Source organism: Neofelis nebulosa, chromosome 5, assembly GCF_028018385.1.
Source record: "Neofelis nebulosa isolate mNeoNeb1 chromosome 5, mNeoNeb1.pri, whole genome shotgun sequence".
In the NCBI taxonomy this organism is placed as follows: Eukaryota; Metazoa; Chordata; class Mammalia; order Carnivora; family Felidae; genus Neofelis; species Neofelis nebulosa.
Genome location: NC_080786.1, coordinates 25,413,207 through 25,439,975, shown reverse-complemented (window position 1 = coordinate 25,439,975; position 26,769 = coordinate 25,413,207). Strand labels below are relative to the sequence as shown.

Genomic DNA, 26,769 nt, shown 5'->3' with positions numbered 1-26,769 from the left:
ATTTTTTTCATGTTTATTTATTTTGAGAAAGAAAAAGAGAGAATCCCAAGCAGGCTGCATGCTGTCAGGACAAGGCCTGACATGGGGCTCAGTCTCATGAACCTGTGAGATCATGACCTGAGCTGAAATCAAGAGTCGGACGCTTAACCAACTGAGCCACCCAGACACTCCAAAATGATGTTCTATTTTGAATAATGACTGAATTTTCCTTTGACTCTGAAATTCTCTATGCCCTAACTGTATTTTTGTTTAAAGTTATCTCTAATCCTGGCTTTGTCTAAATTTTTAAGCCAGCAAACGAATGAATGGGAGAAAAACAGAGGAAGCCAGTCAGGTTTCCCACAGAAAGACCTATTTCCTGCGCAGAGACTTTTGCAGCAGCAATAACATTAAAATATCCTACATAAAACCAGTTTTTAAAATCAGTATGATGGAATTTCCTTTTAGATGCTGACCCCGTCAAACCATTAGAAATGTGTGCTAGTAAAAGTTGGCAAATGCATTGTTATTTTATTGAACAGTAGAAGAGTCTAAATATTATTTTATGGAAAACTTCATTTCCTGCCATGTGTTTTAACTTAGGACATGGCTAGTTGAGCCGTTAGTTGTGAAACCTTTTGATCCATTAAGCATGAGAACAAGTACAAATGTTAAAACATATAGTTTCCCCATCATGTTTTGCTTACTCATAAAAGTAGAGAAAGCTGTATATAACACAGGCCATGATTATAGTCCTTAATTATATGAAACTAGCTTCAGAGTAAAATAAAGATGTGGCTTTCAAAAAGATATTGCTAATGTTTTTAATCTGCATTACTAGAAATCTTTATAAAGTATGTGGATTCGCATTAGTTGAAAAAAATAAAGTGTTAATAGGAAGGCACATCTTTAAAAAATCACGAATCGTGCAACGTATTCTGTGTGACCAGATACAGCAGTTTTGCCCAGATTATTAGGACTAATAGCAACAGGTGTATTACTGTTTGTATTAATTGCAACAGACATAAAGCATCTGGGAACATTTTTGGTCATAGAGACTATCTACATGAAAACAGGACCTTTCAGTAGAAAGTATAACTTCTTTCCTTTCTTCACTGAATTTTATATTTGAACATTAGCAAGTTAGTGGTGATTTCATTTTGTACATTCTAGCATTTGACTGTGAGGCATGCTTACCTTGCAGCTGAAATTCAGTACACTCACCCCTGCCTCCGCCCGTGACTATGAATGTTGGTTTCCCTGCCACCAGGTGACTCTTCAGGGTGTGTTTCAAGCTTATACATGTCTAGTTTTATCAGTGAATCTGATAGATGCCAGTTAAACGGAAGGAATCTAGCTCTTGGCTATGTTTTTACAGATTATAATATTAAAAGAAAATAATGTTTATAAAATAAACATTTTTTTGGTAAATCTGAAAAAAAATGAGCATAATACTGTAATGGGGAGTCCTGTGGTGATTCCTAATAGTTGTTTTTGTAGTAAGATATTTGAAATTGTGTGGCAAACAAAGGAAGAGTCCTTGTTCTAGTGAAGAAATCCCTGTCTTCCCTTACCTCTCTCACAGTTTTAAACATGAATCTCGATTTTTCTATAGTGGTTACCCCTGCCCCCTTCGTCCCTTTTCTTTTTAAACAACAAAAGGCCCCTGAACTTCTACTCGTTTTTGTTCAGGAAACCAATTTTAAGTGACTTTAAGTTAGAGTTTTCATGTATTCTGCAAATAGTTGCTGAGTCTTACTATGTGTTGGTCCCTGTGCTTGATCTAGGGAGTATCAGGTATAGATTCTACCCTACACCTGACCTCAGGAGGCTTGTGGTCTTGTGTGATGGAAGAGACGTGTTCATGAGTTCTTACAGTTACATCAATATGTGCAAAGTGTGATAAGAAGATGGAAACATTTTATTGGTAGAGTTGAGAGGCTGGGGAAAAGCAGGAAAACCTCAGACAGGGGTTAGGCTTTGAGCAGGGCCTGGAAAGGTGGGCAGGAGGTTGACAGAACTGAGAGGTGCCTGCCCAATGACTCAGGCAGGCTTTGGGGAGGCAGGCAAATGTCAGGTGCCTTTGGGGACCAGCGAATTATCCAGTTTGGCTGGTAAACACTAGCATAGGGATAGAGGAGGGCTTAAGCTACAAAGGCCTTTTAGCATTTTTTTTTTTTTTTTTTGAGTTGAGTATTAGCCCCTGAAGGTTTTTGAGGTGGAGAATAACTTGGTGAGGTCAGAATATTAGCAGTATTTATCTGTTGGCTGCTTTGAGAGAGACAGGAAGGAGTCTAAGGCAGCAGTTCACGTGAGAAGAAATTCTTGGCTGAGGATGCTGGTGAGTGAGCACAGGGAGGAAAAGACATGAGCTGAATTCATGGAACTTGTTCATGGTAGGGACAGAACGCCTAGAAGAGAGTCAAAGATTCTGTGTGTGTGTGTGTGTGTGTGTGTGTGTGCGCGCGCATATGTGTGTACCAGTTGAAAATGGATTTGACTCTCTTGCATCCAAGATGAGCCCTGACTAGAAATCCTGATGATGGAAAGCAGCCATTCTGTAGGGTGCCCCGAGGGCAGAAGCCTCTTTCTCCATCTGCCTCTTCAGTGCCAGGCAGCACATGCTCAAGAAATGCCTGTAGAAGGGATGAATATTGTAGATTTAGTTGGACACATAAGTGAGTTTACGCTTGGGATGGGACTAACAAGTGATGAAGGGCCAAGCACAGCTAGGTTTGAAGCCAGACTCGGCCACTCCTGACTGATCCTGAGCAAGCTGCTACACCTTTCTGTTTCCTTATGTACGGAATAGAGGGTAAGAACACCATCTGTTGGGATATAATATGATTATTCATATTGACTGAATGAATTGGTGTACATGAGACATCTAAGCCTGTACCTGGAATACATCTGAGATAAATGCCCCTCAGACATTGGCTGCTGTTACTCACAGGGGAGTGTAGATGTGGGCCTGATTGCCAGCAAAGTAATGAGGAGTTGGGGTGGGGGTTAGTAGCTTTGGGAATGCCTGACAGCCTTGGCCGAGAGATAGGAGAGGGGTGGGAGTGAGGCAGTTTAGACAGAGTGCCCAGTGGGGAAGGGCAAGGAAGAAAGGTAAAGGAGCAAGGACCGGGTTGGAGAGGCAGGAGGGGACCCTGTAGAAGAGTTCAATGTCAGCTATCCCAGGCAGAAGAATGTTTCAGGATGGAAGGGAAGTAAAAAGTATCAAAATCAGGGGTGTCTGGGTGGCTCAGGTCATGATCTCGTGGTTCACCAGTTCGAGCCCCGCATCGGGCTCTCTGCTGACAGCTCTGAGGCTGGAGCCTGCCTCACACTCTGTGTCTCTCTCTCTCTCTGTCCCTCCCCCACTCATACTCTGTCTCTCTCCCTCTCTCTCTCAAAAATAAGTAGCACATTAAAAAAAAAAAATTTTAAAAGTGTCAAAATCATAGAGCTCAGAGAGGGCAAGAACTGAGCCTGGACATTTGAGTTCATTTGTTCAGGCAGACATCATTAGAACCTGTTGCTAGAGAACAGAAGCTGAGTTACCTGTGTTTACCGAGCGCCTCAGAAGATTCTGTCAGATAAGGAAGTATCAGAGGCAGAGATTAAAGGCCAAATTTCTAAAGTTGCTTGAAGACAATATGGCTTTTTTAAAGCTTATTTATTTTGAGAGAGAGAGAGAGAGAGACAGCGAGCTATGGGGCCTGAACCCACAAACCATGAGATCATGACCCACTCTGAAATCAAGAGTTGGATGCTTAACTGACTTAGCTACCCAAGTGCCCCCACTATGGCTTTTTAAGTTTGTTCTAGCAAATAGATAGGACAGGGTACAAAGGCCACTGTACTTTACAGGTTCTTCTCGTCCTCTATGAGAATAGGCCCCCTGGGGGTGTGTAGTGCTCGTTCTGCAAGGTCGTACATGGAAAGCACTGGTATGGTGGCATATTTAACAATAATGAGAGAATAAAATGTAATGTATAATGTAATAAATAAATACTAGTAAGCTAATTATAATGAATGCCGTGAGATACGTTGTAACAGACACTTAATGAGTACTTATTATGAACCAGCAGCATTATAAGTGCTTTGCACGTATGATCTCATTTAATCACCAGCAGCTCTGAGGTACAGGTGTTGCTGACCTTATTTTATAACCAAGAGGGGCTGGGTAATGTGCGCAGGGTCACACGGTTTGTAAGTGCGTGCTGGGCCGGGATTATATACCCGGCAGTGTGGTTACAGAACATGTGCTGTTAGCAGCCACACTATGCTGCTTCCTTTTATTTTGGAAGGCAGATGGCGTTGGGTGTCCTGCCTGATGAACAGGAGGTCTAGAGAGAGGAACTGTGGCCCTGAAGGAAGGGGCTTGTGGGAGTGGGGGAGCACAGGTTCGGAGAGGATGCGCAAGACTAGGATCAGAAACTCGGGGAGATGGTCAGTGTGGAAACTGACCTACTTGCTCTCAAGGAGGGGAGAAGGAGGACTGGCAAAAATCCAGAGGAAGAGAGGCAAGAGATTTTATGGGAGCAGGAGAAAGATAAGACATTTTTAGAGATATTTTGAGTCGGTGAGGGAGACCACCATCCATCTGGAGAATTTTGCAGTGGGTTTTTAAGAATTGCTTCCCACTGGTAATTTGATTAAACCTAGTCCTATGGGAGAAAGGGGTTGAGGGGGAGCAGTGTTAGGGTGTGAGGTTCATTGACCTTGACAGCTTTCCAAGGCACCCTTTAGTGGAGCTGTGAAACTAACACCATCCAAGGAGAATGACTGTATTTTGGTCACCTGCTACTGCTTTGATTTGCTTCCAGAAGTGGAGTTGAATGGCAGTAGGAGGTTGAGGAAAGAGTCATGTTGTCTTTTTTGTGACAAGATGTTCTGAAGATGTCATGTGAAGATGTCTCAGATTTCAGGAGGAAGAAAAACCCAAAGGTGGAAGAAACAAAGAATGAAGGAAGCAGAGGCATTTTGAACTCGAGAGCTGCTGAGGTGTGGATGACACTGAGGAGTGCCTGGCTCAGACCTTAGAATTTTCTAGAAACCAGATACGTTGTTTAGGATAGTGCTTCTCAAACTATCTGTAGCGAGGAGCTATTTTTGATATTGTTCTAAGGCTGTGGACTGTTTATATTTTGGCAAATATCAACAGTGAATTAGAAAAAATAAATTACAAATCATAGGGAATACAAACCCAATTTGTTGTCTATTATTAGATTCAACAGACTCTGTGAAATTGCTAAAAATAAGTTGCTAAGTGCTTGTAATTTCTGAAATTAGCTTGTCGTGGACTTCTTACAGGCTCAGAACAAACATAGGCTCGTAGCTGACAGTGGGTTTCACTTTGTGTATGTTGTCTGACCGAGAATTTAGACACCAGGCAGATGGTTCACAGGGTTCCAGTTCCCCAAGCTCTTTCCAGATTATCCAGCCTGGTGCATGGAATATACTAGACACTCAACAAGTAAACACTTGTTAAACAGCCCCTTTAAGAGATGATTTTGAAATGTGTGGGTGGCTCAGTCGGTTAAGCACCTGACTTCAGTTCAGGTCATGATCTCGCAGTTTGCAGGTTCAAGCCCTGCATTGGCCTCTGTGTTATTAGCACGGAGCCTGCTTCGGATCATCTGTCTCCCTCTCTCTTTGCCTCTCCCCCACTCTCTCTCAAAAATAAACATTTAAAAAAATTTTTTTTAACATTTATTTATTCTTGAGACAGAGAGAGAGAGAGCATGAACAAGGGAGGGTCAGAGAAAGAGGGAGACACAGAATCTGAAACAGGCTCCAGGCTCTGAGCTGTCAGCACAGAGCCCGACGCGGGGCTCGAACCCACGGACCACGAGATCTGTATTCTGCTGAATTTGTGGGGCCCCTGGGTGGCTCAGTCGGTCAAGCTCCCACCTCTTGATTTCGGCTCAGGTCATGATCTCAGGGTTGTGAGATCGAGCCCTGTGTCAGGCTCAGCTTGGAGTGTGGAACCTGCTTGGGATTCTCTCTCTCTCCCCCTCTCTCTCTGCTCCTCCCCCACTGTGTCCTCTCTCTGTCTCAAAATAATAAACTTTAAAAAAAAAGAAAGAGAGATGATTTTTATATGCAGAATAAAATTTGAATAGTTTGAATGCAAGTCTCTCAAAAATAAGATAACTAAAATTTGTTGACCTGGTGGTAGGCAGCATTTTAAAGCAAAGTGCTCTTTCCCTTGTTTTGCAGTTTACAAAAACCACATCTTTGTAGATTTCAAGAAACCTTAGTTACTAGAAAGCCATAGTTTGTTCCTCACATGTGTACACACTAACCTCAGCCACAGTTCATCTTTTGTCTCTAGGTCATGTCGGCCGCTAAGGTTTGTGGGGCTGCTGCTGAGTCGCCATCAGTGAAAAGGCTCCACCTGCTTGTTGCTGATAAAGATTTTTCTTTTAAAGCTGGCCAGTGGTAAGTGGCTTCTCTCTTTCCTTGGTGTTTTGTGTTCAAGGAGTTGCCATCAAATAGCAGGGCTTAGTTTTTCTTCTGGAAAGGACTACATTGGCTGGCTGTTTCTCCTGAGGAGTAGGAATTCTAGACCATCCCCATTCAGGGAGAGCCTCCTTTGGGCACGGAGAGAGAATCTGATTCATTTCCTTGCCTCGGAGCTCACCTTGGTTTTGAGCCCTTGACCTTCTCAGTCATGTATGAAAATTGCTGCCTTGAGTTTTGTAGATTGAAACAAAGCAGTTAGTTCTGAGCCAGGGACCTGACATCTCTGATAATTATGCTCTTCAGGAATGGTCGCTATAATAGAATGCACTGGAATAATCTAATCTGCTTGAGTTATTTGTTGCTGGAGATTGATACATTTTAAAAAATTAGCCTTTGTGTCAAATACAGAGTATACATAGCAGTCTGAAAAGGAGAATACCCAGTTATGTCACAGAGCTGACCACCTTCTTGACTGAATTCCCGTATCACTTGTCTGAGTTGAGTTTAAGTATTTTGCTGAATTTATTACCAGGATCCCCCAACCAGGCCCAGCCTGCATCACACTCCTGATTCTGTCCGATTTGACACCAAGGACCAGTCAGAATACAGACAAGGTGGACAGCCCAGTTGTCCCACCGTTCCTGTGAATGGCCTCCCTGAGTTGCAATTCAAGTTGAATTGTAAATGAAGCAACTTGTATTTCCTTAGGAAAGGTGTGTTTGGGTGTATGTTTCCTTTATTTAAATAAAGCATTCATTTCCAAGTGAATTTCTGGCATGTCAATCTTGGTAGTCTTTCTTAGGAGTCACTTGACTAATTTTGGCAGTCCATCTGGAAATGTGGTTTTGTTAGAAGGAGGATGTGTGATAATAGCAAGTGTGCTAATAGCAAGAGTTAGCAGTCTTGTGTTCATAGTTTGCCTTTGAATTTAGAACTAGAAAACAAGATGCTGATTGCCATAATTTGCGTTTGTGAGGCAATTTACTGCAATCTTAGCACATGTTCGGTGATGCATATTAAATGCATTTGGGCTGGTTTAGGGGGGCGGGCAACATTTTTACCCTTCAAAAATAGTTAAGCAGTTATTACATTGAAAAGTGGAGACTTTAATTGTGATGATCTGTCTTTCCATATTCCCCTTTCCGTGGAAGTGTTTGGGTCCTGCGCACAGCATTGTCTCTGTGTCTTCAACACCGAATTGCACCAAGACTCCCGATTAGAGAAGCCTGTACGTTGGTTTGTAATGCTGCGACCTTGACGGACCTGCACATGTATTAGCACTTGCAACTGTAGTCACCTGATAAGAAAAATACCATCATTCCCTAGTGATATGTGTAGAAATAGGATTCCCTTGTGATCCTCAAGATAAAATCTTTCAAGTTTGGGGTTCTGTGTCCAATGAATGGATTTGGTAATCTCACTGATGTCAGAATTGGTTTTAGAATGTGCCCAGACAGACTCCTGTTTCAGAGGACAGACATAGGGGTGGTCATCTCCGACTATTTAGTATTGATCTTTCCCTGTCACGGGGCCATCAGCACTCATTCGCATCATCTGAACCTTAGATTGCTCCCTTGGGGCATCTGGGTGGCTCAGTCGGTTGAGCGTCCGACTTCGGCCCAGGTCATGATCTTCTAGTTTGTGAGTTCGAGCCCCGTGTCAGGCTCTGGGCTGATAGCTCAGACCCTGGAGCCTGCTTTGGATTCTGTGTCTCCCTCTCTCTCTGCCCCTCCCCGGCTTGCACTCTCTCTCTCAAAAATAAACAAACATTAAAAACAATTAAAAAATAAAATAAAACATTTCTCCCTTACTACTGACTTATTGTATGGTTCTGGAGGTTGTAAGTTTCTTTGGGTATTTTATTTCTTGGTTACAGAAGGGCCATTTGCTTAGGTTGGTGATGCCTGTGTCTTCGGTGCTATTGCTGGGATGGCACATGCTCTGTGCCCTCTTAGATCAGCAGCTCGGTAGTAACCTCCATGTGGCATTTTGGGGAAGAGGGCAAGGATCTAGGAGAGAGGGAGTGTGGGCGTGGCTGCCATGCAGTCTGTGTAGTTAGGATTATCAGAGTGGAGTACTGCTAGAGATAAGGTAGAGGATTGCCCCTGGGCTTATCTTTGGGGCCAGAGATTGGGTCACGATCGATCCCACGTCTCTGAATTCTTGACCACTGGCCTCCTCTGATACCTGCCAAACAGGGACGCTCTAGACCTGCCTTTAAATAAATAAATGAATGCTCTGGAGCTTTGGGCACAGGTCTCCAGGTAGACACTTTAATGTAGGCCAGAGATCAGCCTCTGGGGCTCTTCTGTGTTACACTGTGTTCCTGTTGGACCTTCCAGAGGGGACTAATTCCTTTTGGGAAACCAGTTCCAAGAACTCAAGTAATCCAATCTAAAGAGAAAGGCCAAAAGAGGGCACTCCCTCAAAACCATTGCTCACCGGAGCAGGACTAAACCTTTTAGGCTTCTGTCACTAGTAGATCTACTGCCTAGTAGCTAGGTGAGTCCCATTCTTGACCTTCTCAAAAGTCCTCCTTCCTGATGGTAGAAAGATGGGGATTCTCTCTTGGGGCTGGAGTGTGCCACCAACGGTCTCCATATCATGTGTGAGTGCCTGAAGTTGGCAGAGTCAGTGTTCCTTGTGGCACTCACTGCTGTGGGCCGGGTCCGTCCTCTGAGGGAGGCTGTATCGAAGCGTCACATGCCTACTGCTCTGGAGACCACGTGATTCACATGCTGGCTTTTCTAGCTCTGTGATGTGGGTGTTTCTTCTTTCTCTGGGCTTCAGTTTCCATGTCTTTAAAGAGGGAATAGTAATATTCCTATGTCTTGGGATGTCAGGTGTTTAATACAATGCCTAATGTTTAACTTTATTAGTTTGTTTTTGCTTTTTGTTATAGCCAGTGTTTCACTCAGTCAGTTAGATTGTCTATCTGTGTTGGTGAGGCCCAGGGGACAGATTCCAATTCTTTGTTCCCTGGCTGGTTTCCCTGCTGTTGTTCGACAGAGCAGCAGGCCAAGTAGGAGTAGGTATGTGTGCATCTCCACTATGATGATGCCCCTCCTGCCACAGTCAGTACTCGTTCCACGCGTGGGCTTGCAAGGACCAAGGGAAAGCAAGGCCAAAGCATTTTAGGAAAGAGAAACGTGTCTGTGACTTCATATAAGGTAACAAAAGTTTTCATGCTTGAAAGTGACTAAGTGAAGGACACGGACACCAAGAAGAAACAGATGAGAGGAGTGAAGTTAGAGAAATAAGACTACACCCCACCCCTCTAGCAGGGCTGCTGCCTTGTAGACAGTATAGAACCTAAATGGCAGTGTTCGGCAGCCCTGACTCTTACATGACCACACATAGAAAGTGCTCCACTCCTTGGTGTCATTGTTCAGACTGTGTCTTTGCCCACGCTTGTCTGGTGAGTGCTGTGTGTCTTTTAAGACCCCTCTGAAGTCTTTGTTAATCCGTCCACCCCTGGTAGAATTGACTGCTTCTTCCATTACGCGCCCCCACCCCCACCTCCCGCCAAACAGAGTTTTAAAAAATAAAATAGTGGCTTTATTAGTATTTTCCTGATAAAAACAAGATCACGTATGTTGGAGCTAAGAAGAAATCTATGCTAAGTGCAGGTACTTCCAGACAGGCCTTAAATGACGAGCATTTTCTCTCTCCCAAGCAGATTTTCTCATAGCCCATGTAATTATGTTTATCTGTTGATTTTCCTCCCATTAGGGTGAGTTTATTGAGGGCAGGAATCAAGACATACTTGCATCTTTACACCCAACACTGGCCACAGTGCCTGTACATGGTAAGCAGGTGCTGTCTGTGGTGTTTGCACAAGGGATGAGGGAGGGGCTCCAAGTACTCAAGCTGAGGACTAAAGAGTTTTAGGACCTCATGGTGAAGCATTGCCATTTGGTCACAATTTGCATGCCAGGTATGTGCGGGGCACTGGGGCTGCATCTGTGGGCAGGACAGGGCTGCCTGGTGTGCACAGTTGGATATGGACATGTGGCTTCACTACATAAAGAATTAGGCTCTTTCTCCCAGTTCTTCTATACTCACTCATATAGAGTAGAGTAGGTGCCTCAACTCTTGGCTTCAAGAATGCTAATCTTGGAAAGGGCGTGTTTTATGAAATAATGTATTGTGCATATTCTCTTAAATCCATTCAGATAAAGTTTTTATGTCATTTGAATTCTATAGCATTTAATGAAGGAGTCCCTTTTTAAAAAGATTGGTTTCCAAAGTTACTAGAGGATTCCCTGTCATTCACCTGAGAGAACGGTCTGTATCAACATCGAGCAGCAGAGGGCGCTGTAGTTCAGGAGATGAAGCAGCAAACCTAGCTCATTGATTTATTTATTGTTTTGAACATGGAAGTTGTGGAGATAACTATTAAACCTCTTCTCTGAAAGCAAGCAACAACTGTATTAATAAATATTAACTACAATCTTTAGATTTATATCTTGCCTGAAATGAAGAGGAAATAAAAGTATTGATGGGAAAGAATCAAGTAAATAGAGAAAAAAATAGCCTAGGGACTTTTTCTGGAGCACTTCCAATCCAGAACTGGTTTTTAAAGATTATAAAAAATGTCCGGATATTTAAGGCCAGAGATCAGAAGAGAACATATTTTAAGGTCATAGATCATATCAGTAGAGAACATAGTGTACCTTTCATGTAAGCCTACTGGTAGGGAAATAACTGGGGGAATAATGATACTTTTGCTCTTTGAGGGCTGAGAAACTTCTAGATTAGATGTTTGTTTTCTAGACATTGGGATGCGAATTTTTTTGTGGTTCCAGGTTCTAAGAAATTTTTCTTTCCTTGTTATGTAACTAGCTTTGTTGTATTGCCTAGAAGCCCCACCAAAAAAGGTTTTCTATGGCATAGAAGTATCTAAGGCTTAAAACTTGGAAGAGTTCTAGACTATAGCAGTATGGTTAGAAGAAAAGACAACATAAGATTTTTGGAACTTAGAAGGTCACATCAGCATTTTAATTTGTCAAATGCCAGTGAAAGAATTTTTGTTGCTCTTTTTTTTTTTTACACTTTTAAAAAACTGGCTTATTGGGATATACTCTACATATCATAAAATTCACCCATTTAAAGTATACAATTCAGAGGTGCCTGGGTGGTTCAGTTGGTTAAATGTCCGACTCTTGATTTTGGCTCAGATCATAATCTCATGGTTTGTGAGATCGAGCTCCACTTTGGGTTTGGCGTTGACAGTGCGGAGCCTGCTTAGGATTCTGTCTCTTCTCTCCTGCCGCTTGCATGTGCACATGCTAGCTCTCTCTCTCTCTCTCTCTCTCTCTCAAGATAAATGAATAAACTTAAAAAAAGTACTCTTTAAAGTGTACAATTCGGTGGTTTGTACTACATTCACAGAACTGTGCAGCCATCAACACAACAAAATTTTACAACATTCTCATCATCCCCAAAGAAACCCCATACTGCTTATATCCTCACCTGCTTAACCGCTCTACTTTCTGTCTTTATGGATTTGCCAGTCTGGGTATTTCATATCAATGGAATTATACAATAGGTGGTCTTTTTGGTGGCTGGCTTCTTTCTCTTAACACGATTTTAATGTTCATCTATGTTGTGGCATGTCTCAGTGCTTCATTCTCTTGTGGATGTACCTCATTTTGTTTATACATTCATCAATTGATGAAAATTCAGATTGTTTTCCCTTTTAGGCTATTACCAGTAATGCTGCCATGCATATTCGTGTGCATGTTTTTGATTGGGCATATATTTTCATTTCTTGTGGGTATTTAAGAGTGGAGTTGTTGGTCATATGGTAACTCAGACATTTTGAGTCACTGCCAAAGTGTTTTCCAAAGTGGCTGCACCATATTACGTCCCCACCAGTAGTGTGTAAGGGTCCCAGTTTCTCAGGATCCTCTCTAATACTATTGTCTTTCTGATTAGCCATCGATCCTAGTGAGTGTGAAGTGATAGCTCTTGTGATTTTGGTTTGCATTTTCCTAATAACTAATGATGCTGAGCATCTTTTTATGTGCTTATTTCCCATTTATGTATTTTCTTTGGAGAAATGTTATACCAATCCTTTGCCCATTTTTAAGAGTTCTTTATGTGTTCTCTGTCAAAGTCCCTTATCAGACATATGATTTAAAAATATTTTCTCCCATTCTGTGTGTTGTCCTTTAACTTGATAGTATCATTTGTAGCACAAAGTATTTAATTTTGTTGCAGTCTAGTTTCATCATTTTTTCTTTAAAATGTTTGGTATCGTATCTTAGTAACCATTGCCACAAAGAGTTATTCCTATGTAAGTCTTCTAAGAGTTTATAATTTTTGCTCTTACCTTTAAGCCTGTGACCCATTTTGAGTTAATTTTTGTATATGGTGTGAGGTAGGGGTCCAGCTTCTTCTCTTTACATGTGGATATCCAGTTGTTCCAGCACCAGTCATTAAAAAGACGATTCTTTTGCCATTGAATTGTGTTGATCTCTTGTCAAAAGTGAGTTGACCGTATATTTAAGAGTTCACTTCTAGACTTTCAATTCTTTACCATTGATCTATGTACCTGTCCTTATGCCGGTACTACAGTATCTTCATTTCTGTAACTTAATAGTAAATTTTGAAATCAGAAGGTGTGAGTCCTCCAAATTTGTATTTCTCTTTCCAGATTGTTTTGATGATTCTGGATTCCTTGAATTTCCACATTCATTTTATGATTAACTTGCCAATTTCTGCAAAGAAACCAGCTGGGGTTTTTGATAGGTATTGCACACACTGAATCTGTAGATCAATTTGGAGAGTATTGCCATCCTAACATTATCGAGTCTTCCAATCCATGAATGTTAGATGTCTTCTTATATTTATATATTCTTTGAATTTTCCCCATAATGTTTTGTAGTGCAATGGTGTGCAATGCTTACACTTTTTTTGTTAAATTTATTCCCAGTTGTTTTATTCTTTTTTATGCTATTATAAATAGAATTATTTTTCTTAAAAAAATTTTTTAATGTTTATTTATTTTTGAGAAAAGAGAGAGCGTGAGCGGGGTAGGGACAGAGAGAGAGGGAGACACAGAATCTGAAATAGGCTCCAGACTCTGAGCTGTCAGCACAGAGCCCGATGTGGGGCTTGAACTCACGAACCATGAAATCATGACTTGAGCCGAAGTCGGACACTTAACCAAATGAGCTCCCCAGGCACCCCAGAATTATTTTTCTTAATTTCACATTTAGATTGCTAACTGCTAGTGTATGGAAATACAATTGATTTTTTTTTTAATGCTTATTTTTGAGAGAGAGAGCATGCACAGGGTAGGGACAGAGAGAGAGAGAGAGAGAGAGAGAGAGAATCCCAAGTAGTCTCCAGGTTGTCAGCGCAGAGCCTGATGCAGGGCTCCATCTCACGAACTATGAGATCATGAGCTGAGCCAAAATTAAGATTCAGATGCTTAACAGACTGAGCCACCCAGGCACCCCTACAATTGATTTTTGCTAGTCTTGTATCCTGCAACATTATTTGAAGTTACTTATTATAGTATCTTTATAGTAGGTTCCTTAGGATTTTTTATATGCAACATCATGTCATCTGTAGCTTCTTTATTTCATTTTCTTGCTTAATTGCCTTGGCTAGAACCTCTAGTACAATGTTGAAAAGAAGTGGTAAAAGCAAACATCCTTGTCTTGTTTCTGTTTTTAGAGGAGAAACTTTCAGCTTTTCAATGTGAAATGTTGGATATTTTGTAGATGTCCTTTATTAGACTGAGGAAGTTCCCATTTATTCCCAGTTTGTTGAATATTTTTATTATGTAAGTCTCTTGAATATTGTCAAATTCCTTTTCTGCATCTATTAAGATGGTACCTGGGTTTTTCAGATGTTAAACCAACATAGTATTCCTGGGATTTTTGTGTCCATATTCACAAGGGATATTGATCTGTAGTTTCTTTTCTTGTTATATAGCTTTGTCTGATTTGGGTAGCAGGGTAATATTAGCCTTATAGAATGAACTTGGAAGTGTTCTTTTCCGTTCTTTGGAAGAGTTTGTGAAAGATTAGTGTTCTTTAAATGTTTGGTAGAATTTACCCATTGTGCCATCTGGACCTATCCTTTTCTTTCTAGGAAGTTTTGAAATTACTAATTCAATTTATTTTCTTGTTAAGGGTCTGTTCAGATTTCCTGTTTCTTCTTGAGTCCAGTTTGGTAGTTTCTGTCTTTCTAGGACTATACCCATTTCACCTAAGCTATCTAAATTTTTGTCATCCAGTTGTTCATAGAGTTCCTTTATAATCTTTTTTATTTTTATAAGGTTGGTGATGATGTCCTTTTTTCCATTCTTGGTTTTATTCATTTTCTCTTTTCTCTTTTTTTTTTCTTAATTAGCTAAAAGTTTGTCAGTTTTACTTACCTATTGCCCACTTTTAAAATTGCTTCAACAGAAAGAGTTTATTGCCTTTTTCTTTTTTTTTAGGGTTGATTTCTTTATCCCAGGAGTCTCTGTGGTTGGTGGGTTCTCAATATGCTCCAGCCCCAGACTGCTAAAACAAGAGAGGATGATAGAATTGGCAGTGAAATATGCGAACCACCCCCCTGCTCTCTGGATTCACAATCAGGTGAGCAAACCTGTTTAAACTTGGAGATCTGGGCATCACTGCCTCCCACAAAGTTGGTGTTCAGCTCACTTCATGCACTTAAGAAACCTAGGCTTGAGTGAAAAGGGTACATGCTCACAAAGAGCCCCTATATCCACAATTCAGACTCCATAATGGTCAAAGAAGCAGAATCCTTTTGATGCATTAAGGAAGAAGACTGATAATATCTTCTGGGTTACCAGTGTTGAGTTGAACACTCTTTAGTACTGAAATATTTTATGTCTTATGTAAGTTTTTGAAAGTTGCCTCTGTATATATGTCTCGTAAATGGTACATCTGTAAGTCAGATTATTTTTTCCTAACTGTCCTAAACAAAGGGAATTAAACCATCACTCTCTCATTTGGAAAGGAAACAATTTCTGATTGCATCCCGCTCGTGCCCAGAGCTGAGTGCTGCTGAATCTGTGGTGTTACTGCCTTTCTGGAGAGTTCTTCACACGTGATTCTGAGAGGGAATCCACATTTGCTGCTAATAACTGCTGTTTTACCATGGGACTCAGCACAATCCTACAGAAGCTGCCTGTTCATTACCTTCTAGAACTCTGGTAACAAAGAATGAGCTCAGCACAGATTAGTTGTCTTCTTAGTTTTTGACCCTTCTCTCCTTTTTACCACCATCCCTTTTGTTTCTGGACTGTGCCTTCTATATTTACCAACAACCTCCATCCCATCCCAGGCCTTTTCTTATCACCTTTTCCAAAAAGGAATGTACCAGTATAAATATTGTAGCTGTAGATAAACTGATTTTAGCAGTTATTGGAAGGGCAGAGGGACCAGAAGAGCTAAAACAGTTTTGAAAAAGAATAAAGTGGGAAGAATCACATTGCTCAAATTTAAGGTGAAAATAAAGCTACAGTAATGAAAACAGTGTGGTATTGGTGAAGGGATAGACACATAAATTGATGGAACAGAATAAAGAGTTCAGAAATAGACCAACATACATATGGCCATTTGAGTTTTGACAAAAGTGCTGAAGAAATTCAGTGGCAAAAGAGTAACCTTTTCAACATGTAGAGACGGGACTGTTGTTTATCCGTATGCAAAAAAAAGAAAAAGAACTTTGACCTAAATGTCATACTTTATGTTGAAAATTCACCCAAAATAGGTTGTAGATCTAAGTGGAAAACACAAAACTATAAGAATTTCGGGGGAAAACTTAGGAAATATTCTGAACTTGAGGGTGGACAAAGTGTTCTTAGGCAGGACACCAAAAGCAAGAGCCATAAAAGAAGAGGTTGATGTATAGGACTTAATCAAAACTAAAAACATTTTTCTGCAAAAGATACTGTTAACAGAATTAAAAAAAAACAAAAACAAAAACAAGCTACAGACTCAGAGAAAGTTATCTGCACGTTAGATATCCAAGAAAGGATCTGTAATATCCAGAATACATAAAGAACTCTCAAAAGTCAGCAAAAAGAAAACAAGCATAATTTAAAAATAGGCAGAAGATTGAAAGGTACTTCTCTAAAAGGATGTAAGATAGCAAATAAGCAATGACCAGATGTTCACCATCATTAGGGAAATGCAGATTAAAACCGTATATAGCACGGTGTCTCTACACACCTCGTAGAATGACGAAAGTTAAAAATTCTGACAATACCAAGTGCTGGTAAGGATGTGGAGTGACTGGAAGTCCCTTGTATTGCTTAGATTGCTAGCAGGAATGCAAGGTAATACAGCCAATCTGGAAAACATTTGGTAGTTTTGTATGGAATTAAATATGCACTTATCATAAGTCCTAGTAATACTGCTCCTGGGTGTTTATTCTAGAGAAATGAAAGCTCTGTTCATTTAAAAGCCTGTATAGGAACATCTATCGTTGTTCTATTCATAATTATCAAAATCTGGAAACAACCTAAATGTTTCTCAGCAGGTGAGTGAATAAACGAACTGTGATCCATTCATAACAATGTATTGTTATTCAGCAATAAAAGTGGATGAACTATTGATGCTCTCCCCTTGGGTGAGGCTCAAAGGCCACATGTAAAGTGAAAAGAGCCAGTTCTCAAAGGTTACATACTCCATAATCCCATTTTTGTCACACTCTGGAAGACAAAGATACAATGATGGAAAACAGATGAGGGGTTAACAGGGGTGAGGGGTAGGGAAAGGTGTGAGCATAGAGAGCACAGGGAGGTTTTGAAGGTGATGGAGCTGTTCTGTATCTCAGTTTTGGTGGTAGTTACGTAGATCTATGTATGTGTTAAAATTCATAGAACTGTACTCCCCCCACCCAAAAAAAAATGTATTACTGTAAGGTAATTAAAAAGAAAAAGATATAGGGGCATAAAAAATAGCTGTTCTAATTAGGGTCTGCATGTTAAGTTGTATCTGTTCAGAGTAAGGCAGCTGCTTGCCTTAGCATTTCCATTCTAAGTGTATCCTGTCACATTTTTACCCTCTGACCTTCTGAGTCACTCCTTCCATGTGTCCTCAGCTGCTGCATTCCTTTTTAGATTCGCTTTGGATTTTCCACCCATGGCTGTCTGTAGGCTGCATCCTGAGTCTCTAAAAGATGCCATGGGGGTGGAACCAGCAAGGTTTCCATGTATCCCACACTCAGTGTTAAAATGAGCTTAGCCATCCTGGCTCCTAGTTCCATGAGTCCCCTCCAGTGATCAGCCTCCCACGTGACCTGACCTGGTCCTGGTCCACAGCTCCCTGCTTGGTTTCATGCCTCATTGACATTTCAATGAAGGAACTTATTCTTAAAGGCGGTAGAAAATCTCCGGTGGCATTGCTTGAATGCACATTTTAATTGTAGTGCCTGCTCCACTCTGCCCGGTGGGAGTTGCAAACAGCCTTTACGAAGTCAGATTTTTCTTGGAACCATTCTCAGGTGGCTGTTTTCCTCCTGAGGGTTTGTCTTACGAAGCTATTAGAGTGGACAATGGAGGCACGTGAGTGTCTGGGTGGCAGCAGGCTGCTCTGTGGGGACAGGGGATAAAGTGCCATAAATGTCTTCCTTTATTTTATCTGCTTTGGCTCAGGCTCCTGGCAGGGTAGAGGGTTCTAGACAGCTATTGTGTGCTGGGCTCCAGTTGCTGTGGAAAAGTTGTTTATTTCGCAAGTAGAAAAATCTATACCCAAATTAGATACATGGCTCTGTAATTGAGGGTAATGTCCTTTTACTCGCTTGCATATTATACCGGGTAGCACTTTGAGTCTTGTGTTCATGCTACCTTGGCAGTTTTTATTGATCAATAAAAGACAAAGATGGCTTTTCATTCTTTCCAGATGCTAGCAAATTAGAAGATAGATCTATTTAAGATTATTTTGTCACTAAGGAGATGGCATGCACATTGTTTTGTTGTTGTTGCCAACTTTAGGGTTTTGAAAATACTCTGGTTTCTAAAAACAGTACCCTAAAGGCTTTGCTGTCATTACTAGTCCTACCGAAGATGACCATTGGAGAAAATGATTTCTGTCTCATTTCTTAGTCTCTCTTATATTCTTGGAAATAAAGAGAAGCGTGTACAGGCAAGCAGGATGGGGAGGGAGGGTACAAAGAGATTAAATCTGTCATTAGCCAGAGCCTCTCGTATCACAGCTTCTCTTTTTGAGACTTGGAAAGAAGGGGCGTTTTAAAGCACTTTGGTGGCCACTGTAGTGATTCCTAGATTGTACTTATTCCTAACAGAATGCTCCCTTGCTGCTAATTTCTTTTGTCAAAAATGAAAACCCACTTACCGTTCTTCATGTAAAAATGGCCTATATATTTAAAATTGTTCAGTTCACATGTTTTTTCTGAGAAGGGATTTCCCTTCATTTAATCATTCTTTACTTTCCAGAAAGGACCTCTTTAGTGAATTAAAATAATTTTCATTTTTTCTTAGATTTCTCAAAGATTAACTCTTAAGATTTAACATCTTTCCGTTGTAAAGCCCCAAATTCAATTCATGTCAAAAAGTACTTAGCTGCCTACCTGCCATGTAAGGTGCCAAGGAGTGAATGCTGAGGGTTTGGTCTTTTAAAAGCACATGATAACTTACGGCTTCTTAGGAGGGTGTTCATTCAGTTGATCTGCATCAGGAGCATGTAATGGAGCGAAGCTTTGCTTTTGATATAAATTTCTTTAGTTCTAGACTCTCGTTTTTAGGGAAGAAGGAAGCAGGCACCCTCAGTGCTTTCTCTTCTGTGACAGCTGCAATGACTAAAACACCCTCTCATAATAGAACCTGATGCCAGCAAGCTCTTCCCCGTAGTGTGTCATATGATGGCCACCACAGCCCTGTGAAGTGAGTAGGAGAGGTGCTGGTACCCATTTAACAGACGCGGTAGCAGAGGCTCAGAAAAATTAAGGAACTTGATGGACTTCATAGACTGTGATTAAAATTCCGTCTTCCGGCTCCTAGATGAGTGCATTTTCTCCAAACTAGAGGTCTCAACCCTGTCAGATCCAATGCCCTCTTTGTAGAACTATCCTGAGATGAAATTCAAAGTTAGTGTAATCAACACATGAAAAATTTTGGGGTGGCATAATTCTCTAAGTGTAATGCCAAGGAGAAATAAAAGTGATTCAGGGGGTGCCTGGGTGCCTCAGTTGGTTAAACATCTGACTCTCGATCTCAGCTCAGGTCTTGATCTCAGGGTCATGAGTTCAAGCCCTGCATTGGGCTCCATGCTGGGTATGAAGCCTACTTAAAGAAAAAGAAAAGTGATTCACAATCAGAGCCTATATGTTTCTTTATATTTTTTTTTATTTTGAGAGAGAGTGAGAGAGAGAGAGCACGAGCAAGCACAAGTGGGGTAGGGGCAGAGAGAGAGGGGACGGAGGATCTGAAGCGGGCTCTGTGCTGAGAGCAGAGAGCCCAAGCGGGGCTGGAACTCACAAACCACAAGATCATGACCTGAGCTGAAGTCAGATGCTTAATCAACTGAGCCACCCAGGTGCCCCTGTGTGTTTAAGTGTATGAATGGTTGGGCATATCTTAACTAGAAGAACAAAGTAGGCAGATGGTTATTCCTCAGTGTGGAATCACCATGAGTACACCCTCTACAGATGCAGATTGTAAGATTCTTTATGGTGACAGAAGCATCACACATGCATGTTACCAACTGGGATGTGGTTTTCCAGAACAGTGAACATACTTGGTAAAGTTCTGGGTATAGCAGAGTACAATCCACATGATGGTTACATTCTGGAAAATTCAGACGCCACTAGACACGTGCAAAAAATGCTTTGTGTTTTTTGTAAAATGAGTTAGGATCTAGTCTCAGATTATTACGAACCAGTTTTCACCTACATGTACGTCCCATGGGCCATTCAGAAGTTTCCGCACGGCAGTCCTGGGCATTGGAGATAATGATGTGCTGCTAGATCGGCTCTCTGAGTACAAAAGCCCTCATTTGCAGCATTTGCTGATTTCTGTGCTGCAGATACTCCCTCAATGGCCGATTTCAAACAACCAGTAGAAACTAGTCCATGAAATTCCTCAAAATTTAACCATCAGCTGAACAGAAGCCGGCTCGAGGACATTGCTAACTTCACAAGACATCTCGCACCTTTGGCCCTGCCCTCTGACTGCCAGTTGGGTTTTCCAAACCATGGTGACGATAAGAAAGTGTCACCACGTGTTTCCATAACACCCCGTCAGGGGCAGGATCACCTCCATGGAGAACCAGTACATTCAGCTCTGATCGTATTTCTGGTCTAAGTGGCCTCACCAAATAGGCGCTCTACCCGGGTGGGGTGGGTGTCTGTGGTGCTCCCCTCCTAGTGTGAATCCTCTGCTGTCTATTCTTACCTCTCCAGGGAAGAGCGGACAGTACTGACCAGCATCTCAGGGCTGGCCTCGAGCCTGTGCAACAGCTCTGGCTGTGCCCTGCTGGTGACCCGGAGGAAGCCCCCCGGTCCCCAGGGTCTTCTCTTATGAGCCCAGGGCAGCCGCAGCATAGTGACACTTGCTCCATCCTGCCTGTGTCAGCTCCATGACTTGGATCAGAAAACAGGAGCGCCGCAGAGAAAAGGGGACTCGTGCTTCAGAGCCGTCCCCTGAGCCCAGTGCCTTTTTCCACAACCCAGCTCTTCACCTAAGAAGTTAACAAATGGCACAATTACTGACGCGAGTCTTCTTTTGTCCGTACTGGAGTGGCTGTGCAGTGTGGATCACAGAGGCAGAGTAGCAAATGGCCTGTATAATGGACAAGTGGAATCAGTTCACAGGGCCCTGGCACAATTGAGAGCTGGCTGTGAAAATAGTCCTAAACACTGATAAACATGCAGAAGGTAGACACAGTCTGTGTTATTAAAGGAGAGCATTAGATTTAAGGCCTGTGCCACAAAGGACTAACGGATCTTTTCTTTCCTGTCCTAGTGTACCCTTGACTCTGAAGTGGCCGTGAGAGTGGGTGGAGAGTTCTTCTTTGACCCTCAGCCTGCAGATGCCTCTAGAAACCTGGTGTTGATTGCAGGAGGAGTCGGAATTAACCCTCTGCTGTCCATCCTGCGGCACGCGGCAGACCTCCACAGAGACCGGGTGAACAAAGGAAGCGGCTATGAGGTTGGAACGATAAAGCTCTTCTACAGTGCAAAAAATACCAGTGAACTCCTCTTTAAGGTAAGGAAGAAACATATGTCTCGTCGCTTGCCGTGAGCAAACTCGTGTCATGGTATTAGTTGTCCATGGAACTTTCTTCCGTTAGTTCTGTCTTCTCTGCAACCGTTGTTCCACCAAAAGGCTTGACAAGGCTTTATCATGTTCAGATGGGAATTAACCAACACTTTTTATGCTGGACAGTGAAACAGCTAGTGTTGAGGACGCGCCCACTGAAGTGACAGGCCTAGGGCAGGTTTGTGGGCTTGAATCTGGAGGCGGATGAACAGAAAAGTCGCCACATCCCTGAGATTCCGTCGAGTCAGGAGACCGACAAGTGGGCTCGTGTGTTACAGGAGTAGGTGAGAGGCACAGAGTTTGGACCCGCTGGGTAAATGAAACCCCCGTCGGTTGCATCTGTTGAAACTAAGTACGTTTGACAGGAGAAGGCTTTCACTCTGGATTGCTTTGCAGCTGTGGGATGAACAAAAGAACAGAAACAGTTAAAAGACACAACTGTGGTCAGTGAAACTGCTGCTTAATTGCCAATGCTTGAGAAAAAGGAAGAAGAAAAAACTCCCGGAGAGTTAGTAATATGCTTGTTAGCATATTCAGATTTCAATTAAAGCCAAATAGCCCTCTGTACTCTGAATGCTCTGGCCTGCTAGGCTGCAGACAATACCTCTCTAAGTAGAGAGGAAGAGTGGCAGACGTGTGCAGAATGGGAGTCGAGGTTCAGCAGCAGGGGTTGTGCACATCTGTTTTGATTTTTTAAAATTGTAGCGTGACCAAATATGTTTGACATTCCAGCAAAATATCCTCGATTTAGTAAATGAATTTCCTGAGAAGATTGCTTGCAGTTTGCATGTTACCAAACAGACTACACAAATCAGTGCAGAACTGCAGCCATACATCACGGGTGAGTCCCCTGAAGATATTTTGACTATCTCCACGTGGTTGTTTGGAGGACATGCCAGTCGGTCGAGTGTGGATGCTTTACCGTTGGGAGTTGCTGCCTAGGAATGTCACTACCTGGGGAGCTGGGGGGTGACTCCTCTTGGAAAAGTAAGGACAGATTCAGTGAGATTTACTTACTATATACAGGTTTCTTACTGCCCATGTTAAAAATGTATTTTCCACATTTTTTAAGGGGACCTTTGCGTCATCGCTGTAGTATGCCTACAAAGAATTTATATTCCAGCTTTGACTGAATCGATGCCATTTGCCATTCACGGTCATTTAAACTACTCGTGGTTTCCCCTGCTTGGAAAGATTTTTCACCAGTTTATTTACTTTGCCGAAGTGAGCTCTGAATCTCTACCAAAGATTAGTAAGCTAACTGGCCCTGTCTGAAGAGTGCATTATGACGAGCTTCCCGCTTTGCCTGCCGGAAACCTAGAGATGCACTCTCTGCTTGGGTCTGGCGCCTGGTGCTACCGCCAGGAGCCGTTGTGTGAGGGCCTCAGCACTAGACTCCCTGAGCTGGAGTTCCTGGAAACAGACACAGTTGCTGAGTGGTAGTTAGTCCTTCCTCATTTCAGTACAAGCATGTCTGGCTTATTTGCTGTTGATTCTGGTTGTTTTGTTTTTTTTTTTTTGGTAGAAGGAAGAATAACGGAGAAGGAGATAAGAGATCATATTTCAAAAGAGACTTTGTTCTATATTTGTGGCCCACCTCCAATGACAGACTTTTTCTCCAAGCAACTGGAAAACACCCATGTTCCCAAAGAACACATTTGCTTTGAGAAGTGGTGGTAGGGAGCAGGCAAAGGTACAAGAGAGAAAGCTGTGAAATCTTCTCAGGACAATAACAGAGACATGATTTGTGGCACCATGAATTGACCTCTCCTCAGCGGTTTTTTTTTTTGTTTTCTTTTTTCTTTTTTTTTTTTTCAAGGCTGAACTAAGTAAGTGACCAGCTGGAGCATCAAAGAAAAACCAGCCGACAGACTTCAATGATAAGCTTTTTGCCAAGACTTCATTGATTAAATTATTTTTGCTATATTGAGTTTCTTTTATTAATAACTGTTTGATTATCTCATGATGCATCTTGAATCGGTCAATATAGATGTTCTTTCCTTTTAGGGAAAAAAGAGACTGTCCTTAAACTTAATCATATAAAAATGTTCTGTGTGTAAGATATAGGTTGTCCTTATTTGGTAGCAACCTATATATCTTATGTCCAATAAACTTATAATTTAAACACATTCTTATTAATCTTACCTTGAAAATTCTTTATATTTAAGGTCTTAGTTCACCTTACTACAAGCCTGAAGCCTTGTTTCTTCAGACCATCAAAATTGGGGTTGGAAATGGAAAATTATTAGGAAAACTTCTTTAGGGAATTGAATATCTGGCATGTTCGCTTAGTGTTAATGAACGTCCTAAGTATGTATCCTGACTAATTGTTAGTTTCTCCTCAAATTAAATCCTTTTCTGTGCTCTGCGTCTTGGCCGCCTGCCTTAACACTACATGTAGGAGGCGGCTTCTTGTTTGGGACAAAGGCGTCGGTGACTGCTGGATTCCATGTTGAATCTTACCTTCAACGGCCAGGCTGGCTGGCTGTAAAAACGTGCTGAGGATTGATTAGGGAGTATAGAGCCATTTCCAAATCCTGCTTTTCTGCCTTTTATTTAATTTCTTTGCCAGGGTTGTTCTTGGCACCAATAATAGCTCCACAATACATACTTGTTGAATGACTGAAAGAAAGCAGCTAACACTTAGCTCCTTGCTAAGCCTGGGTTGGGAGGCAGTCCCCAGGACGGATGGAGAGAATGGTGGAGCCTCATCGCAAGGCTGCTCTAATGAAACTGCTAGAAAGCAGACTGCTCTTTGTATCTTCATTTAGATCTTTAAAAGGCCAAAAGAAGTCCATAGGTTGAGGCCAGGCCATTCCTCCTGTGACACACAGTGTTGGGCCTAAGGCTACCAGCTTGGAGAATAGTGTGAGGGTAAAAGGGGTCTGGGAAGGAAGGAAGATCAGTTCTGGAGACACAGGAGTTCCAGCTGGAATTCTGTTCCTGAGCTGATGGAACAGCTGATGGGGAAAGACATCTTGCTCTTTGTCATCTCTGTGGCTACAGGCCTCACGGGGAATTTGGGCTTAAACACATCATTGATTTATGGGGCCTGATGATGGCTGGCATCGTTATTGTGGACTCTTCTCTGTTTTGAATTTTGTCAAGTTTTTAAATTTTTTTTAGTTTTTATTTATTTTCTGAGAGTGAGAGCAGGGAAGGGGCGGAGAGAGGAGGAGAGAGAGAATCCCAAGCAGGCCTCACACCGTCAGTGCTGAGTCCAATGCGGGGCCCGAACCCACGAACCACGAGACCGTGACCTGGGCCGAAATCAAGAGCTAGATGCTTAACCGACTGAGTCACCCAAGTGCCCTGAATTTTGTCACGTTTTAAGCAAAGATCATCTGTCAGCTATTTCAATCCCACATTCAAGTTCAGCAGGAAGAAAGGGAGGCTGTTGACTTGATGGGAATTTCAAAGTCTGCTCAAGGCAGTGATTATCCCCGCATTTCATAGGTGAGGGGAGGGAATATGAGACGCTCTGGCCGCAGTAAGGAGCCCTGACTCCTCAATTGGTCCCCAAGTGCCCAGGCCCACGGGCTGGGCTTTAGGGCTGAGTACTCAAGAGGCACAGGAGCGCGGCGCACTGAGATTCAGGGATGTGGGAGCAGCAGTGGGCTCTTGTGCCGACTGGCAAAGGCAGCTGGCAGGGACGGGGACACAAAGGTACAGAGAAAGTGGCCGCCCCAGGCTTTTCTGCGTTGGGAGTGGAGGCGCAGGGCAAGCCTCTTCACAGCGCGAGATGTGCGCGGAGGGTGGTGCCTCCCACCACCTCTGTCCACCCGCCGCCACAGCCTGTCTGCCTGCTGTTGTGACAGAGCAAGGGCCACCTGTCCTGCCCACCACCCTGCCAGTCGACGTCACCATCCGTAACCTCTCTAGACAGGCGAGGTCATGACCTCTGCCTGGACCGTAGTCCCTCCCAGCTCTGTCGTTTCTGGTGCTGAGTGCCGGACAGTATTTCTGGTCTGCTGGCCAAGAATGGCCTGTTGCCCTCGTTTGCCAGGCTAGTCAAGATCTCTTTGGTACTCAGACTGAACTAAGCCAGGGGGGGCTTGAATTTATAGTGTGGAGGCTGAGAGTGTAGACTGGAGAGAGCCCTGGAGTCCCACTGCTTGCTAGATGGATGACCTTGAGTGAGTCACTCAAGTGTGTCACGCCTCAGTTTGTAATTACACACACGTGTGCACACATTTGCTACTACATGTAAAGTAGAATCCTACGTACCTCCCAGGACTGTCACGGGGATTAAATGTGATAATACGTATAAAGTGCTTGGCAGAGCACTGCTTGAGTGTGTTAGTAATTTGCTACTCCTTGTCTTATTCCAAAAGGATTTCAAGAGGCTGGATGGCTTAGGTTTAGTCCACTAACCTTTAACCTACGTGCGGGTAGGGCCCTGTCTCGTTCCGCACTATGCTTGGCACATAACAGGTGCTTAGTAAATATTTCTTCCATGGGTGAAAGGGAGTGCCCAAGCTGATGAGCTGTGTTAAAGGAATTTTTTTTTTTAATGTTTATTTATTTATTTATTTTGAGAGAGAGAGAAGGAGAGAGAAAGAATCCCAAGCAGGCTCCGTGCTGTCAGCACAGAGCCTGATGTGGGGCTCAGTCCCACAAACCGTGAGATCATGACCTGAGCTGAAATCAAGAGTCAGATGCGGAACCGACTGGGCCCCCGGCCGCCCCTACAGGGATTCTTAAAGATCATTCGAGCCTAGTTTGTGAAAAGATGTTGCTTTTAGTGATATGAGACCCTTCTACAGTCTATACCAGAGAGAGGTGAAGCTGATGTAGGAGTCTTTCTCAAATTTGAAGTGTTGGTCTGAGCACCAGCAGTTACCAGAAAATGGATCAAATACTTGGTCTTTCCCAAATGGTCTGCTGTCCCTCACCAGTAGGTGTGTGCAGGTGGGCATGGAGCTCTGAGATAAAGATGTTCCCTGGAGCCCTGGTTCTGGTCGGTAGCCCCCACTTTGAAAATCGTATTGTAAAAATTATGAAAGACAGAACAGATGCTTGATTCTTGCCCTGTATTTATCAGTTAGTCTAATAGGAGTTGGTGCCCTAGCAAC

At 42.5% G+C, this 26,769-nt stretch overlaps 1 protein-coding gene across 7 annotated transcripts in view; it reads left to right on the top strand.

Moving 5' to 3' along the window:
• The window catches only part of OXNAD1 (oxidoreductase NAD binding domain containing 1), a 42,003-nt gene extending 18,180 nt beyond the window's left edge, over positions 1 to 23,823 (top strand). For 4 of the 7 annotated variants that reach the window (XM_058729818.1, XM_058729819.1, XM_058729820.1 and 1 more), the window contains 5 exons: positions 6,308 to 6,414; positions 14,897 to 15,038; positions 21,398 to 21,640; positions 22,427 to 22,535; positions 23,220 to 23,823. In XM_058729818.1, the coding sequence (XP_058585801.1) occupies positions 6,308 to 6,414; positions 14,897 to 15,038; positions 21,398 to 21,640; positions 22,427 to 22,535; positions 23,220 to 23,374 (756 nt within the window). In that variant the 3' untranslated portion in view covers positions 23,375 to 23,823. Of the gene's footprint in view, positions 1 to 6,289; positions 6,415 to 14,896; positions 15,039 to 21,397; positions 21,641 to 22,426; positions 22,536 to 23,219 lie in introns of all 7 variants that reach the window. The other 3 variants (XM_058729823.1, XM_058729824.1, XM_058729822.1) reach the window with 2 other exon arrangements.
• Positions 23,824 to 26,769: the final 2,946 nt, after the last annotated feature.